This window comes from Mus caroli, chromosome 11 (assembly GCF_900094665.2).
Source record: "Mus caroli chromosome 11, CAROLI_EIJ_v1.1, whole genome shotgun sequence".
Taxonomy (NCBI): domain Eukaryota; kingdom Metazoa; phylum Chordata; class Mammalia; order Rodentia; family Muridae; genus Mus; species Mus caroli.
Genome location: NC_034580.1, coordinates 66,852,314 through 66,869,099, shown reverse-complemented (window position 1 = coordinate 66,869,099; position 16,786 = coordinate 66,852,314). Strand labels below are relative to the sequence as shown.

The following is a 16,786-nucleotide window of genomic DNA, read 5'->3' as shown; positions in this document are numbered from 1 at the left end:
AGCTCCGATTTCCTTGAATTTCTCTCTCTCCCAAGGGTGTTTCTGCCCTAGGAGCGTCTCTTTCTGGTGCCTTGTCTCAGGGTCACTGCGCCCCAGGCTCTCAGTCCATGTCTTCATCCCTGCCTGGCCCGCAGCGTCTCCGAGCTGTAATCCGGAGTCTGTCTACGTCTGTCTTTCCGCGAGGGTCGGGGTCTCAGTGGCCGCAGTCAGTGGGCTGCGCCTCCCGCGCGCTGCGGTGGCCGCGCGGCTCGGGGCGGGGGTGCGGGCCCGCGGGGGCGGTGTCGGGCGCCTTCCGTCGTCAGTCCCTCCCCGGCGGCGCGGAGGGGGGGCGGCGCGGTCGCCGCTCGGCTCCTTTAAGGGAGCGGGAGGGAGCGGCGAGGCGGCGGCGGTTGCGGTGGAGGCGGCCGAGCGAGCGGGGCGGGGGCGCGGGGCGCGGCGCCCGGAGAGTCCGCTCCGGCCGAAGGCGCCGGGGCCGGGCCGGGAGCGAGCAGCACGGGCAGCACAGCGGAGCCCGCCGCCCGGGACATGGCCAAGGCGGGCAGCGCAGGTGAGCGCGGCGCGGGGCGCTCGGCGGGTGGCGGGAGGGATCACTCGGCCCAGGTGAGCCCCCCAACCAGGTGGGCGGAGGCACAGTGACCGCGGCGACCCGCCCGGACCCCGGGCGTGCATAAGGGGCTCCGCGCGCCCTGCGTCCTTCCCGCGCCCCCAGTCACCTCGTGGGACACCGCATCCCGCTTGCCCCGCTGCACTGGGTCAGGTCTACGGCTCCTCAGTCCAGTCGGCAGTTCGGAGCTGTCACTGCCCTCCGGGAGACCCGGGGAGTAAACCCGGGCACCGGAACCCAAAGGGGATGTCCCGCGGTCGCTGATCCATCCCACGCCCAACAAACCAGGACGCGCCCCCTTGTCCTGTCACTATCTTGGATGCGACAGTCCCCCGCCCCTGCCACCACCTGGGTAAAGAGACCCAGATTACTGGTCCCGTCGCTGGAGGGGTACTCTATGGCTGGGGAGCCACCCCGCCCCCCACCTGACCCAGAGGCAGAGCCTCAGGTGCCGGGCTAGGCAGGCGGGGCCTCTGTTGGGGTCCCATGGGCTCGGCTCTCCTGCAAGCTCAGAGCTGTAGCCCAAGGTTCCCAGGGAGTAGGTGTTAGTCTCCCTTCATTCATCCAGTCAGGCGTTCATTCACCAGCATCTGCTCTGATGTCAGGCCCTGTGAGTTGGCTAGGACCTGGAGGGGACCAGGTTTAGCCCCGGACTCCCCACTCTGTGCTCTGGACCCCTACAGTGCCCTAAAAGGCCAAGTTGAGGAAAGCCTGTGTGCATAGGGCTGGCCACAAATGATGAGGCTGGTCTCAACAGTCCTGAGCTTGGGAGCTCTGGCGTGTGAGAATCTGCCATGAACTCACTCCCAGCCTGTGACGTTGGCAGGTGCCATGCCATCCCCGTGGGGCCTGGTGTGAACCCCACTTCTCCACCCATAGGCATGGCAAAGATGGAATGAACATAACTACCTGCCCTCACTCTAGATGTGAGTGCCATTGAACTGCCTGCGACCCTGGGACAGGTCCCAATCCTTGGCATGGACTGGCCTTGTGACTCAGGTGTGGCAGAGGAATCCTGTGAGGGAGAGGCTGGTTGTGTGAGACAGCATAACCAAATGCATCTAAACACCCCCTTTCCCACTTCCCTCCCCTTCCCTCCCGAGGGAGGCACAGTGAGATGACACCAGGAGGCTGGAAAAGGCTCTCTGCTCCCTTCTTTCTCCTGCCTTGGTCCCTCCCCACCCCTGCTCTTCATAAAGGAAGAGCATGCGTCTCTGCTACCCATTCTACATGTGCTCATGTGTGAGCACAGGTCTGGACGCCCGGATCCAGGTCTCTTGCCAGGGCACCACAGTAGCAAGAGTAGTTAGAGAAATCTCTTCTTGACCTGTGTACCAGGTAACATACTCAAGCCCTTTACTGCCCCATGATTCTGAGAAGTAGGAAGGCACTCCCCTTTTAGAGCTCTTGGAAGCAAATAGCTCCCTGAAGATGCCTGGGAGGGTCCAGGTGAGCCTGGATGCAAGACCAAGGTTTTTTGTTGTTGTTGGTTTGGTTTGGTTTTTTTGTTTTGTTTTGGTTTGGTTTGTTTTGGTTTGGTTTTTTTGGATGCTAAGGAATCTTTCTCCTCCCCTCCTCATTCTGGGAGAAGGGCAGCCCCGGGTCCTATGAATTGGATTGTGGGTCTTTTGGTCCCTAGCTGAGATCCATGGGGAGAGTACCCTGCAGAAGGTGAAGAAATGGCCAGGCCTCCCAAAACTGCTGCCTGGGGCTACAACTTTTCCATTTCACAGTCTCAGTCCTTTCCCTCAGAGCAAGCCAGACTTCCCTCCTCTGTGACCACCTGCCTGGTGCCTCTCTGTCTCTTACTCAGCTGCCACCCCCAAGGAGCTCTGCAGATGACCTCTGGCAAGATCTGACCACGCTTCTCAACTCTCCTGGGCAACGTGGCACCCTGCAAATATCCCTTCTCTTCTTTAGCTGCCTTAAACCCAGTGACTTAAGGATGCACACTATGGAGGAATGCCTGGCCTCTCTCACCAAGCACATTTACCTTGAATTATATAGTTTAAGTTTCTCTACAGAGGCGGCCAAGTTCTTCTATTCATAGCTGAGGAAACTGAGGCCCAAGAGAGAAAGATGGCAATTCAGTACCATACACAGCCTAAAAGGCAGAAGGATCAGCCCTGTACCCTGAGAGGTGAGAGGAGACTAAAGGGAGGTTGTAGGAAATCTTGCCTGCAAGTGAGGGGGTCTGCTTCCGGATTTGTGTGGGATTTCTTCTGAAAACCGGCCAGTGGTCCGGCTACTGAAGGAGGAGATGGGCTTTGGGTCCTGGCGCTGTTGTAACCGATGCCAGGCTGTACACTGTACAGTTCCACCATCACGTCGTCGTGGTGAATGGTGGTGCTGGAGCGGCACCATGAACATCCTGAGCAGCCAGCCAAGGCTACAGCAGCTGTGCCAGGAAGGCAGTTCAAGGACTTTCATGTAGCTCGGAGAATCCAGGCACAAGAGAAAATGTAATCAGATCCCAGACAGGATGAGATTCATTTGCAGAGAGTGGATCCAACTTGATTATTACCAGCCTTCAAGCTTTGGGACAATCTCAGCCACACAAAAATCAGAAGAGTTGACTGTCTCAATACTTGGAAAGGAAGAACGCTCCTTGGTCTTGTTCTGTGGACAAGAGAAGACAGGATGAAAACCAGAGGAGGAAGGAAGGAGAAGAGAACTGGAACTCTATAAAGGAAATGAGAAGTCTGTGCATAGAGCCACCCATGGTCATAGGGAGCAGCAGGTTGGAGCAGCGAAGGCTGGGTTCTCTAGCTGGATCTTCAAGGCTAGCAGAGTTTAGACAGAATCGTGGCAAAAGCCAGGCTGCCTGGTTCTGCAGAAGCTTAAGCAAAGGCTGGGGATATGGATAAAGGGGAGAGAAGGGGCTGCGACAGAAAAATCCAGCTGGGCTGGGGTGCCAGGTTCCTAGAGGCTTGGTGCAGAGGTCAGAAGGAACTCCAGAGAGCACCGGGGCCAGAAGAGAGGTGGTAAGGATTGTGTGTTTGGATAAATCCCTCTGGCACAATGTGAGGGCTCTGGAGGCTGGAGGGCTGCCAGCATGGGAACTGCCTCTGTTGGGAAGGGCTTGCTCTGCCTCTGCCAGCAGCCCTGCCCCTCCCTTCCTGTGAACCTTGCAATGGCCCTTCTCTCTGTCCCCCAGTGGGACAGCAGGGTGGGTTTGTCCCCAGCCAAGTGTAAGTGGGAGACCTGGATCCTTAGTTGGGTCAGGCAGAGATGTAGCAGACAACCAATAGAGTTTGTAGAGCTCTAGGAGAAGGGCAGGGATGTTTGGAGAGCCCAGAAATCATTGCCACAGGGCTGGGCAGGAATTCCAGGCTGGAGGAACCAGTTTATGCCATTTCCAGGTGTTGGCCTCTGCTCTCCAGAGGAGGAACTGGCTGAGGGGGACAGAAAGCCTAGTCACCAACAGCAATTAAAAACAACAACAACAGCAACCAAAAAAAAAAAAAAAAAAAAAAAAAAAAAAAAAAAAAACCAAAAAAACAAAATAGAAACAATCTGATGTGTGGGGGCTGGGCAGGGGACTCCTCATTTGCAGATCCTCAGGTTCAAAGCCTTGATTACCAAGGGGGACACTGAAGGCCTAGGTGTGTGCTCAAGGTCACAGGAAATGGTAACAGCAGGCATGAGTGCTCTAGGAGGCAGCCCTGCTCCCTCTGGCAGGGACCAGGGATCTGTGACCCAGGAAAGAAAACAACCAGAAGTTAGGGGAAGGGACCAGGACTGGGAGTCTCTGCACTTTGGAAAGATGCCAGAAGAATTGAGGCACATGGAGAAACTCCCAGGCCTAGGATACCAGGATACTGTCCCTAAATATCTTGGGAACGCCATCACCTCTGCAAGAGGACAGCAGTACCCCTTTGCAATGTCAGACTCCAGGACTTCCTCAAACTCTGCCTCCAGGAAGCCTTCCAGGACTTGCTGAGGTCAGGCAACACATAGGTTCACAGCGGCTGACACACAGGCTGCAGTTTGAGACCCTTCCCAACCTCTTGGTTGTGGCCCTGCTTTTCACATATGACCATGGGCCTGGAGCTCCTTACTCCCACTGGAGACTCCTGTGCCTTGGTCTGCAGAAAGGAGGCCAGGACTAGGGGTTTGCAACTGGCATTGCTTTATGGAAGCCCTCAGGATTATTTCCCTGACAGCACTTCTTGGCAGGGGTGGGGGTGGGGATAGGAGGGGTCCGGACGGAGGGATGGATACACATACAACCACAGTGTTGTTCCTATTGCATAGATGGGAACACTCAACTCCAGAAAGGTTGAGTGTCTGGTGGACTTGGAGGCAGACTGGAACTAGCAAGTAGGACTCCTCCATTCGTGGCTAACTTGGCCTAGGTTGACCTTGAACTGCCCCCTCTGAGACTTAGCTTTTGCATCTGTAAGAAGGAATGGGGAAGGAAAGTGTGGGTTCAGGAGGGACTGGAAGTTCTACGCAGCTCTAGCTGAGCTTTTTTTTTTTTCTACCCACCCTTTCCCTGGGGTCTGTCTATCTTTGCTGCTCTGGAAAAGGGCCTCGCCTCTCACCTCACGTGGATGGGATTTGGAAGAGTTGAGGATTAAGGAACCCTGGGGGAATCAAGGACTTTCACAGCCTAAGTCTTCTAGGGGGTCTCAGACTAGCTTGTCACCAGGGCCTCATGGAAGGGTGTGGCCAGCCGCCCTGTGCCCCTAGGGAGAGATTAGGGGTGGGGGTGGGGGCTGGTAGGAGAGAATGCATAGCAAATAAGTTTGGAAATCAAATGAGATCTGAGCTCCCCACCCACTCCCTCAAATCTCTCTACTCGCTCTCTTTTAAAATTCTTGTTTTCTAAAGAGAAAGAGAAATGCTAAATTGCACCCCCTTTCCCAAGGAATGGGAGTCTTAGTGAGTCACTCCGGAGGTAAATGCCACCTCCAAGGTCCCACGTGTGCCTGTGGAGGCCTGCACAGCTGTGTGGTCACAGCCCCCAACTAGGGTACACATGTGGGTAGGGTGACAGGGACCTCCTGCTTGTCTTGGCTCTGGGGGGTGGGGGTAGGGGGAAGGGAGCTGGGTCTCTGCAGGGGAACCTAGTCAGTTGGCCTGCTTCCTGCAGTATAACCCAGATGGGACCAGGCTTTGAGCCAGTGTGGCAATCAGCATTCAGTTTGAGGCTGGTGAGGTGTGTTTGGTGGCATGGTGGGGCTGGAGTGGGTTGCAGTATGGGTGCATTCGAGGCGCCAGGGGATGAGAGATCAGCCCATGTAGCTGGCTGTGGGAGGCTGCTGGGGGGCTCTCCTGGTATCAAGCTGGCCTCAGCGGGAAGGTCTCACGTCAGGGTGGGCGGGGCCAGTGAGGAGGTGTACCATCTCCCTGTGACCCATTATTCTGGAGGGAGCAGAAGTAGTCCGTCTGTTGGCTGGGGATGCCAAACAAGGGTTGAAAGCAAAAATAGAAACTCACTGGGCCCATCTGGGAGGGGCGCTGAGTTCTGGTGGCTCGAGAGTCCTCCTCTGAGCCGGCTGTTGCTGACGCTGTGTTTGTTCAGCTCTGGGTATTTACAGAGTACGTCACTGCCCTGCTGCCCTCCTCAGGGATAGACTTAGGTCTGCAGACTTTGTGACCGGGAGCTTAAGGTGGGCTGGCAGCTGGAAGGCTCTGAGCATGCTCTAGGATCTGTCTTCATGCCTGTGTTGGTTACACGTTTGACCTTTCTTGGACTGTTTTCAGATTGGTCCCCAGTGCCATCCTCCTGGATCAGAACTCCCCTTGTCTCTGCTGTGGCTTCCCCTCATGAGCCTGGTCTGAGCTAAACAATTCTGGAGTCACCCCTGGTAGCATAGAGAGCTATTTTTGAGCCTCCCGTTAGGGCCTGGTGTAGGGAATGTGTTTATCTTTGCGGTGTTTTGTTTCTTTCTTGTGTATTATAATCTGGGGCAGGGATGGCAGCATTATCCAGCCTGCTGTCAGGGCTTCCCTGTCTCACTGGCAGTTCCTGGCACCGTGATTTGGCACCAGATCGAGGGGCCTGAGGGCAGAGATCACCTTGAGGTTCATCTTTGACAGTCTGGGGGTTGCAGGTGGAATGGGGTGTCCATGTGAGGTCACATTGGTCGTTACTGGGGTGTGGTAGAGAGCTGGTCTCTCCTGCCATCTGCTTGATGCTGAGGGCAGCCTTTGATGGATACCCTTACCAAAAGCTCACTGAGGTGGTGGTCTCTGTAAGGATGTGCAGCATCAGAGTCTCTGGCTCTGCCCTGGCCTCCTTGTCCGCTGGCTTGGTGCATAGATGTCAAATTCTTACTCTCTGGTCCCCACAAAGGGGTCCTGGGATGATTAGGGAGGATGCCATCTTCTGTGTCAACACTCCAGGGTGTCCCATGTCCTCCCACCCGTGGGACAGTGGCAAGTGCTGTGGAGGGTTTCCTGTGGCTTAGAGGAGACAGCTTCTGCCTTCTGGAGCAAGAATCTGGAGGGACATAGGGGGGGACATCTGGGCCTTGGGGAAACTGTTCCAAAGAATTCAGAACTGTTGGGAGCCTAATTGGCAGAGCAAATGAAAGTACAATAGATAGCCAAAGCTATTAATCACTCATTATCTCCTAAATAAGGTAATTAAGGGGTATTTAAATGGCATATTTATAAGATACCAGCAGGTCTTCAAAAGCACATCGTTCCCAAAGCAATTGGTTTGGCCAACTAGGCCAGGCACAGAGACCAAAGTTCTGGTCCTCTCATTCTTCCCACCCTCCCCCTTCCTCCTGAACTTTAGGGATCCTAAGTCCCTCTGCAGGGACATACCTGCACTGTGGGAAGGTGATAGGTCACAGAAACCCCTGCAGTTATGAAATGCAGTATAGCATCCAGAGTGTGCTGCAAAAATATTCTCTAGGTATGTCCAACCCTAACATGGTGGCATGGTATTGTCACTTACAAAGTTAGAAATCTGTGCTTGCGATCTATGCAATGGAGTTACAAAATAAAAATCTCCTAATACACTTACAATGTAGTGTTAGAGCATAATCATTGCTCTCAATTGGCCACTTGTGGTCTGTGGGCCACAGGTTGGATATGCCTACAAATTATTTGATATGGCCCTGGATCTAGACTGGATGCCATGGCCTGGGCTGAGTTTCTCCTGTGTCTGCGATTGTCACTTGTCATGTGATTGGATTCAGACTGGGGATGCAGTCATGGTCTAGTTTGAGGCTGGTCTGTGTTAATGACGGAGGTCAAGGTTTTAGACCATGGTTGGTTTAAGGACCTCGGTTGCTATCAGGATGATTCTGTATCTTGAGGGTTCAACTCCATTCCTTGAGCATGATCCCCATGGACTGGGTCTAGTTGGTTGCCCTGAAAGCCGTTCCCTCCTTGGGTTCTTCAGGATGCTGGCTCCCGTGCCTGGGTACCATAGCCGACAGTCCCTTTGGGGTTCCTGGCAGTCCCCTGAAAGAGATCAGCACATAGCTCATCAGTGGCACATCTAGCATTTTAGGAGATAGTTAGGACTGTTTCTATAGCAACCAACCCCCGACCAGCACTGGCTTCCTTCAATAATGCCTTTTTCTGGAAGCAGCTTCTCTTGGCCTCTCATCCCTCCCTGGGTGGCCACACAGCCCCTTCAAGGCCATGCATGAGTTGGTTGGCTCTGGATTGCATGGTCCCCGTTCTTGCCCCGACCCACAAAGGGCATCTGAGGCCACACCTTGGTTTGTGCTCTCCAGAGAGCAACCTTCCTCAGGCCCTTCCTGTGCTGTTCCATGTGGAGCCCCAGGAGAATGCTTACCGTGCAGCAAGAGGTGATGGGCCTGGAGAGGGTTCCTGCTAGGCGGCTGCTTTGGGGGAACCCGTAGTCCAGAGGGCAGGATGACAGAGGTGCAGACATTAGCTGCCATGGGATGCTGGTGAGAAATCAGGCACCAGTCTGGCCTGGGAACAGGGAACCCCCCCTCATCTAGCAGGAATGAGGTGGAGAATGGAGGCCCCAGAAAAGGCCTGGAGGAAGAGGGAGATGCATGGAAGGTTCTGGCTGGGGCCAGATGGTGGGAGGATGGGCTGGGAGCAAATGGAATGAGGGGAGGAAGAGAGAGGAGCAGCTCCCATTCCAGGGGCCCCAGGAGAGTGGCCTGCACTTAAAAGTTTCCACTTAAGAAATAAGCAAAGAAAAGCCCTTTGGATAATCACGATTTCTTATTCCACTTAACACACTCCTTTACTTATTCATTTTCTTCTTATTTATAGTGTGTGTGCCTGTGTGTGTATGTCTGTGTGTGTATCTCTGTCTGTGTGTGTGAATATGTGTGCGTGTGCATGTGTATGTGTATGTGTATCTGTCTGTGTGTGTGCGTGTGCATGTATGTGTGTATCTGTGTGTCTGTTCATGTATGTGTGTGTCTATGTGCATGCATGTGTGTGTGAATCTGTGAATGTGTTTGTGCGTGTGCATGTGTGTGTGTGAATGTGTGTGTGTATGTGTGTGTGTGTGTTTGATGAGTATAGAGCTCAAAGGATGATTTGCAGGATCTGGTTCTCTCATTCCACTATGTAGGTCCTGGAGCTCAAAAAAGAGTCACCAGACTTACACAGTAAACCAAGCCATCTTGACAGCCCCTTAACAAGCCCTGTTATGGCAGCAATGGAGACTGGGTACTGTGTCGTACCCTTCTCAAGTCAATGAATATTCATTTATTGCCTTTATTACTTGTGATGTAGGTATGGCCATTATCTCTGTTTTACAGAAGCAAAACTGAGGCACAGAGTAATTGGTAAATATCTAACCTTGGAACCAGGCCAATGGAAGTGGGCAGGTTCCCTGGAGGGAGAGGAAAATAGCAGAGAAAGAAGAGGATGGGAGGAAGAGGGGGAGGAAGAGAAGAAGGAAGAGGAAGAGGAGGAGGAGGAGAAGGAGGAAGAGGAAGAAGAGTAGGAGTAAATGGTAGCAGAACCAGTGGTAAGGAGGCAGCTTCCTTGGAGTTAGTCACCTGTCAGTCTGTGAAGCCTCCCCCAGGCCATACTCCACATGCTGCCTCTTGACTTTGAGGCCCCAGGGCTGTTGTGAAGATCAGTGATGTGTTTCTAAGTGTGTGTGTGTGTGTGTGTGTGTGTGTGTGTTTTCCCAGGCCAGATCATTTCAGACACACTGATAGCCAGGAGTTAGACCATAGCACTGACTTATAGAGCCCACCCATCTCTGTGTGTATGGTGGTGGGGATGCGTGTGTGTCTAAACCCTGTAACATCACCTCCCTGACACCTTCTCTGCTCACTCACTGGTGTCCAGTTATCAGTGCCACCAGGACAGTTTCAGTTGCAGTGGGGCACTAGTCACAGGCAGGCAGGCAGGCAGGTGTGGGTATAGACAGGCCCAGGGCTGTAACCCAGGCCATGGGCACTAACTTCACCCTGGGATCTGGGAATCATGCATGTTATTCTGATACCCTCGCAAATGCCCATAATCCTTCCCTTATTCTGACATACTGACTTACCTGGGAGTTCTGTGTCCTCTTTGCCTGGAGATGGCTGTCACTGTGGCCATGCCTTTCCCTAGCTCCACTCTGCCTCAACTCACTTCTTCCTTAGAGGTTCAGCTTGGGACTCCTCCCCAAGAAAGAGCACTATGTCTCTTCTTGGGGTGTGGTCCACCCCTGTGTGACCCTGCCTGCCCAGAGACTACTTATATGGAATCTGACCCAAGGACCAAGCACCTTGCCCTGTGCTATGTGCAGGGCAGAGCAGGGCTGAGCCCTGAGCCAGAACTCCCAAGGGCCAGGATGGTTCCAGTTCCTCTCTTCTCCCCCTCCCTCCCCCCAAACACCATCTGGCCTAAGGTCTGTCCCAGGAAGCATTGGCCTATGCTTCTGCCTCCTTCCTGTGAGGTGGCTCCACTTGGACAGGGCTCCTAAGTATGAGGCAGTGTATCCTGAAAGAGGGGCTTAGGCAGGGCTGACCTGAGGTCCTTAGGACAGACCAGAAGGCTCCTGTCTGGCTGTGTGTCTGCCTGTCTGTTATAGATGTGGAGCCTGAGATGGAGCCAGTGATCTGACTTGGTGTCTGGCTTCACTCATGTAAGAGAAACCCTGTCACAAGTTCTAGAAGACCACACTGGGCCTGCAGTAAGGGGCTGATGAGTCTGGAGGCAGATTGGAGATGGTTCGAACAGCCCTCCCCGCAACACCTGCAGGGCCAGCTCCGGCCTGGGAAGCAGCAGTACTTTCTCCATTGGCAGTGCTTAGGCAGTCTTTTCTTGATGCTCATTTTGGGGGTTAGGTAATTGTGGTCCTTAGACAGAGACAAGTCGAGCCTTGGCAGACATAAGCCTGAGGAGTCCCCTGGCAGCAGCTAGAAACTTCTTGGGTATTCTTTCCCTGCCTCAAGCCTTGGTTCAATGGATAACAAAGGCCCCCTGTAGGCAGTCAGCTAGAAACTCTGGTGGCTGATATTAAAGTTAAACCTTATAATGGTAAGGTAAGGGTAATGATACCCATTTTAGAGATGAGAAAAACTGAGGATCAGAGTGGTTCATTTGCTTTGAATCATAGAGGACTGAGCGAATGCAAGGTCTTGTCACTCAAAAGGTCATGTTCCAAGCTCTGTGCAGAACTTTTACACACACATACTTTGTGTGTCTGGTCTTTCTCATCGTTCAGCTCTCAGCTTGTCTGATCTCTTTTCCAAGCAGTCTCCTCCACAGATGACCTCATGGGCTTCCCCCCCCCCCCCGTCTTTGAAATATCTTTACCACTTGCTAGAAGTCAATGTATTGAGGGTCAATCAAAAGACTGTTCGCTCCCATCCGGAAGCCAGTTGCTTCTTTTAAGTTTACTTATTTATTCATGTGTATATGTGCATACACAGGCATGCACATATATGTGTGTAACATGCATTTGCCATAACTTTGAGGCAGGAGATTCTCTTCTACTGTGTGGGGGTCTAAGACCAAATGTAGGTCACCAAGCTTGATGACAATCACCCTTACCTGCTGAGCTATCTTGCTGGCCTTGCTGGCTGCTTCTTAACATGTACATTGTTCTAGGTTTATTTTTTTTATTTTTTTAAAGACAGGATCTCTCCGGGTAGCTCTGGCTGGCCTAGAACTCACTATGTAACAAACTGGTCCAGAAATGACAAAGATCTATCTACCTGCCTCTGCCTTCTAAGTTCCTGGATTAAAGGTGTGCTATCACACGTTTAATTGTCACACAAGTTACTTTTATATTAGGTATATATAGCTGGGGTTCCCTGTTGCTTTTACAGAGGTTGCTCTGGGTAGACACCCACTAGGAGAGAAGAAAGGCCTGGTGTCTTCTGTAAACAAACTTACAGCACACATTAAAAACATGCAGGCAGTGCAGTTTGAAAGCAAAGTGGGCAATCATAAAAAGTCAGAATGTGCAATTGGAAATAAGCCCAGAGACGTATTTTGAACTCAGAGGAGGCAAAAGACTCATCAGAGAGGAGAGTTGCTGTAAGCTGCAGAAGAAGGAAGCTGCTGGGTTGGTTCACATGTAGAACTAGCAAGGGCCACCAAGTGCTTTTGATGAGCGAGGCTAGGTGACAGACCCATGCATTTGCCAGCCTGTTTCTCAGGCACCGATGGCACTGTTAGAAACTCTTGTGGAAGGAAGACTTTAAAGGGACAGCTCTAAGTTGGTAGTACCTTTTCCCACCGGGGTGAGCTTTGTTCCTTAGGTGATCCAGGTGGCCTTTCAGCAGCCTCCGGAGAACTTGTGTGTGGTGGAAGTCCCATTTATTTATCCCGGCAGACAGCAGTCCTTGCAGTGCCTGTGGGAGGGGAGCTTCCTTTGATGCCCACCAGCCTCTTCATTGCTCTGTTCCAACTAGAAGAACGTGCCCCCTCTGAAAGAGCCTCCCTGCCCCCACCCCAGTGCTGACTGGGGACCTTCAGAATGGTGCCGTGACCACTGATGATATGGCTGGCGCAGGGGGCTGCTGTGATGATGAACCCTCTTCTCTTTTTTTCTCAGGCTGTAGCACACACTGGAAGCAGGGGGTTGGCAGGAATGCCCATGCCTGTGCACTTGTGCATATGGTATGTGTGTGAGAGCCTCCGTGTGCAGAGGCAAATCACTCATCTCTGGCTATTCAAACTCAAGGACCACAAAGACCCTAGCAATTCTCCAGATGGTGATGTCACCACACAAGCTCGTAGTGTTCACTGTTGCAAGTATACAGGAGCTGAATAGACAAGGCTGACAGCACTTTTCTTACCGTCTAAGCAAACTCTTGCTTCTTAGGAATAAAATAGACTTGGATAGTAAGAGATGTTTGTATATCAATATGTGGTATGTATTTATATGAGCTATAGGATAATTTTAATAACTCACATCTGTTTCTTGAGAAAACTGCATTAATTAACTTAATGTAAGTTTGGGACAAAATTCAAATGATTTTTTTTAATTAAAAATTTCAGATTTATTTTTATTTTCGTGTGTGTGTGTGTATGTGTGTGTGTGTGTGTGTGTGTGTGTGCACGTGTGCATGAGCGCGCACATGAGTGCAGGGCCTTTGCAGGGCAGAGGAGTCAGATTCCCCCTGAGCTGGAGTTATAGGTAGTTGGGAACCTTCTGATATGGGAATAGAAATTGGGCCCTTTGCAAGAGCAGTATGTGTTCTTAAGTTCTGGTACATTTCTCTAACCCTATTGGTTGTGTTTTGGAGTCACCAAACTCTCTGCATATATTTGAAGATGAAAAGACATTTATCACATCACAAAAATACTTAGGTACAAATGAAGTTCTAGCTGTTCATTATTGGAGTATAGGAACACAGTGGATTCTTGTGGACTAATCTCTATTCCTGCCATTATGCTGTACACTCGGGCATTAACTCTAGCAGATTTTCTTTCTGTAGACTTTTGGCTTTCTATGTAGACAATCGTGTGATTTCACAATAAACACGGGTTTGTTTCTTGTTTTTCAATTTTTATTTTCCACTTTTCTTGCCTTATTGCACTAGCTCACAACTTGCACATACATTTGGAAAATAGTCTCATATCCATGGTAGAAAGTCACAGTTATGGCACACCTATATTCAGACCTCCTCTCAATAAACCCAGGGCTTAAGGGTGGGAAAATAAGTGCCCCTGCCCTGCTGAAGTTTCAAGGGGCTCCACAGAAAGTGTGGGGCGGAAATAATTTTGCATCTAGAGGTGATCCCACACTGGTGTTCCTGTGACCTCTGCCCTTTTGTGTTGTAGAATGTTCTCTCTCTTTGCTGCAAACCATAGAGCATAACTCGGGTATGTGTCTGGGAGTCTGTGCTGGGCAGGGCAGGAGGGCTGGCCTCTCCTGAAACTGTTCATGCACACTGTAGGAAGCGATGCTAGCATCCTGCAGGTTGGTGGGTAGGGTGAGCTGGGGCTGTGTAGCAGGTCTCCACAGACTGCATCATAAGATGCCCCCTGCCTGAAGCTGGGGAGATGTGCACCTCTCACAGTTCTTGGTACCTACTGTGTGCCAGATGGACTCCTCAAGATCCAGAGTTTCCGCCATGGAGGAGCCTCTGTTAGCTTTCTCAACATACAGATGGGTAAGTGGAAGCAGAAACATTGTTGATATTAGCACCTAAGTCTTTGTGGGGACAGGATGTGAGAGACTGAAGGCCAAGGCCTCTACCTGAGGGAAGATGTACCCAGGTGCATGGCGATTTCTCTGTTTTTGATTGAACGTGCCCTAATGGCAGGATGCAGCCTTATTTGAATACCAATGAGGAGAAGGGATAAATGACGCTACTTAGCTTATGATGTACCAGTACCTAAGTCACCACCCAGTTCTGAAGATGCTAGTGTGGGGAAGGAGTCTCTCAGAACGGATACATTAGACCAAAATCTTGGTAGGCATATAACATTACATATGCAGCGTCAAGACTGAGTTTCCTCTTTCCTCTGCCTCTTATCAAATTCCACTCCATAGAGATAATGTTTATAAATGGCATCTTGTGTGTGTGTCTCCCAAACATGTTAACAGCTTGGGAAGTATATTTATGTATTAATTACTGTTCCAAACACTTTTATCTTTGCAAGACACGATGCTAAGCTTTTCAACGCAGTTTGTTTAATCTTTGCAATAAGCTCCTAAGGCTGGCATGGGTTAGCGCCACAGCCGAGATGAGGAAGCCAAAGCACAGAGAGGAGAGGCAACGTACCTGACATCACACAGCTTCTAAGAAGCAAGGCCTGAACCTGAACCAGGCCTAAGCTCTTAACCAAATGTCACACACACCCCTCAGTATGCAGGTCTAAGTTATTTAAAACAAAACAAAACAAAACAAAACAAAACAAAACAAAACAAAACAAGGTCACAAAATGTTCTGGAACCTTCTTGTGTGTATTTTTGCTAACCATACTCCATGGGCATCTTTCCATGTCAGTGCCTAAAGCTCTACTTCATCTTTGCAACCGTTGCTGGGAATCCTCTCATATGACGGTATATGATGTGTGTTGCTCAGCTCCTGCAGACGAACACTGGGGTTTCTCTTGCAACGTAGGTATCACTGAAACACTATGACAATCAGTTCACACCTGTGTCTTTTAGAACTTCCCCAGGAAAATTACCAGGTAATTACCAGGTTGTTGGGGTTTTTTTTTTTTCCTACCTCTTCCATTGTTTTCATTGTATAATGAGATTGCAGTCTCCCTGGCATCTCTTGCATCTCATACACCTCACAGTCTCTGCATGCATGGTGAGCCCATGTGATTCCCACAGTGCTGAGTAAGGAGGACCAGAGAATGGGGGTGGGTACCAGCTGTGTTCTTGGTCTACCTCCCTTCGGCAGTAAGTTGCAGCAGAGTTTGGTGTAAGGGACCACACTTGGTGTCCATGTTTCCTGCCTGCTGTGGAGGTCCCTGAACCCCGCACGCTCTTCTCTGAGCCCCACACGCTGTTCTCTGAGACTAATCTAGTTGCTGCTGCCATTGCTGAGTCTCCTGACATGAGACATAACTTCTTATCCATTCAGCTGGAGATTGATTGTCTCCAGGGGGAAACTGAGGCTGGGATGGAAAAGGAAGGGCTTTTCAGATTGCTGGTGACAAAGACAGGGCACATTCTCAATCATGCCCTTCCTCACTTGGATGTGTGTAGTGCTGAGTCTTGCTGTGGCCTACATGTGCAGTGTGTGGCTGACCTCTCTGGTGGTCATCAGGATGTCTGGTCTTTCCACGTGGCTTGTGTAGGCCAATGAAATGTGGGCAAAGCATGACATTTCTGGGCAGGAGAGTTTAAAACCAGGCCTGACTTTCCATTTCTTTGCTTCGTCGGACCTTGACATCTCATTTGGAGATGGTGACATCATGAGGTGGTGGCCCCTCCGAGGGAGCGTGATGAAAAGAGCCTTCTCTGACCCATGAAGTGGAAGTGAATCACTGTTGCTATAAGCAGCTGAGATGATTTCTTACCACAGTTCAACTGTGGACCATTACACCATCCCTTTGGCTGAGTCTCTTAGCTACTACCCCCAACTCAGTCCCTGTGGAGCTTCCTCAGAGAGAGCTTTTGGACTTAAGTGAAAACACGGTGGTGAGGGGGATTAGTGTGGTTGGAGGCTACAGAGCGGGAGAACTCAGATATGGAGGATGTAGCTGACCTTTGTCTGAGGGGCCTCGGCCTGGCCCCATCATATTGGGACACCCTCTCAGCCTTGGCTGACACTCATGTTTTCTTTGTAGGTGGCCCTTCCCCGGGTGGTGGCGCCCCCTGGCACCTTCGGAATGTCCTCAGTGATTCGGTGGAGAGTTCAGATGATGAATTCTTTGATGCTAGAGGTAAGTGAACTTCATCTCCACCCCACCGGCTGGGGGATCTTTCTAGAAGTCCTGCAAAGTGAATCACTGTTGAGGACTAGAGCAGTCTCCACCCACACTTGCAGTTTCAAACTCCATAGACAGTTGATGGGAGTGGGGGCTCAGTACCCACCTGTTCACTCTTTGAAATATTTTCAAAGCTCCGAATATGTGCCAGGTACTTGGGATACCATGGGATACAGTGGGTTTGTTTGATGCTCTCATAAGCAGATAGTCTAGCTCGAGAGCGAACATCACAAGAGGATGCAGAGGAAACCCAGTCACTGGTGAGAGTGATGTCATCTAGCCCAAAGTACCAGAGGACATGGGAGAGAATGTAGCCAGGGCACTGACTCTGATGTGGGTGGGATCCCCTTTCTGTAGAGCCAAGAGGTAGGAGCT

At 51.2% G+C, this 16,786-nt stretch overlaps 1 protein-coding gene across 3 annotated transcripts in view; it reads left to right on the top strand.

Moving 5' to 3' along the window:
• The first annotated feature begins 311 nt into the window (after nucleotides 1-311).
• The window catches only part of Pitpnm3 (PITPNM family member 3), an 88,446-nt gene continuing 71,971 nt past the window's right edge, over nucleotides 312-16,786 (top strand). Inside the window, exons 1-2 of one of the 3 annotated variants that reach the window (XM_021176711.1) lie at nucleotides 312-547; nucleotides 16,271-16,366. In XM_021176711.1, the coding sequence (XP_021032370.1) occupies nucleotides 526-547; nucleotides 16,271-16,366 (118 nt within the window). In that variant the 5' untranslated portion in view covers nucleotides 312-525. Of the gene's footprint in view, nucleotides 548-16,170; nucleotides 16,367-16,786 lie in introns of those variants that run through there. The other 2 variants (XM_029484174.1, XM_029484173.1) reach the window with 2 other exon arrangements.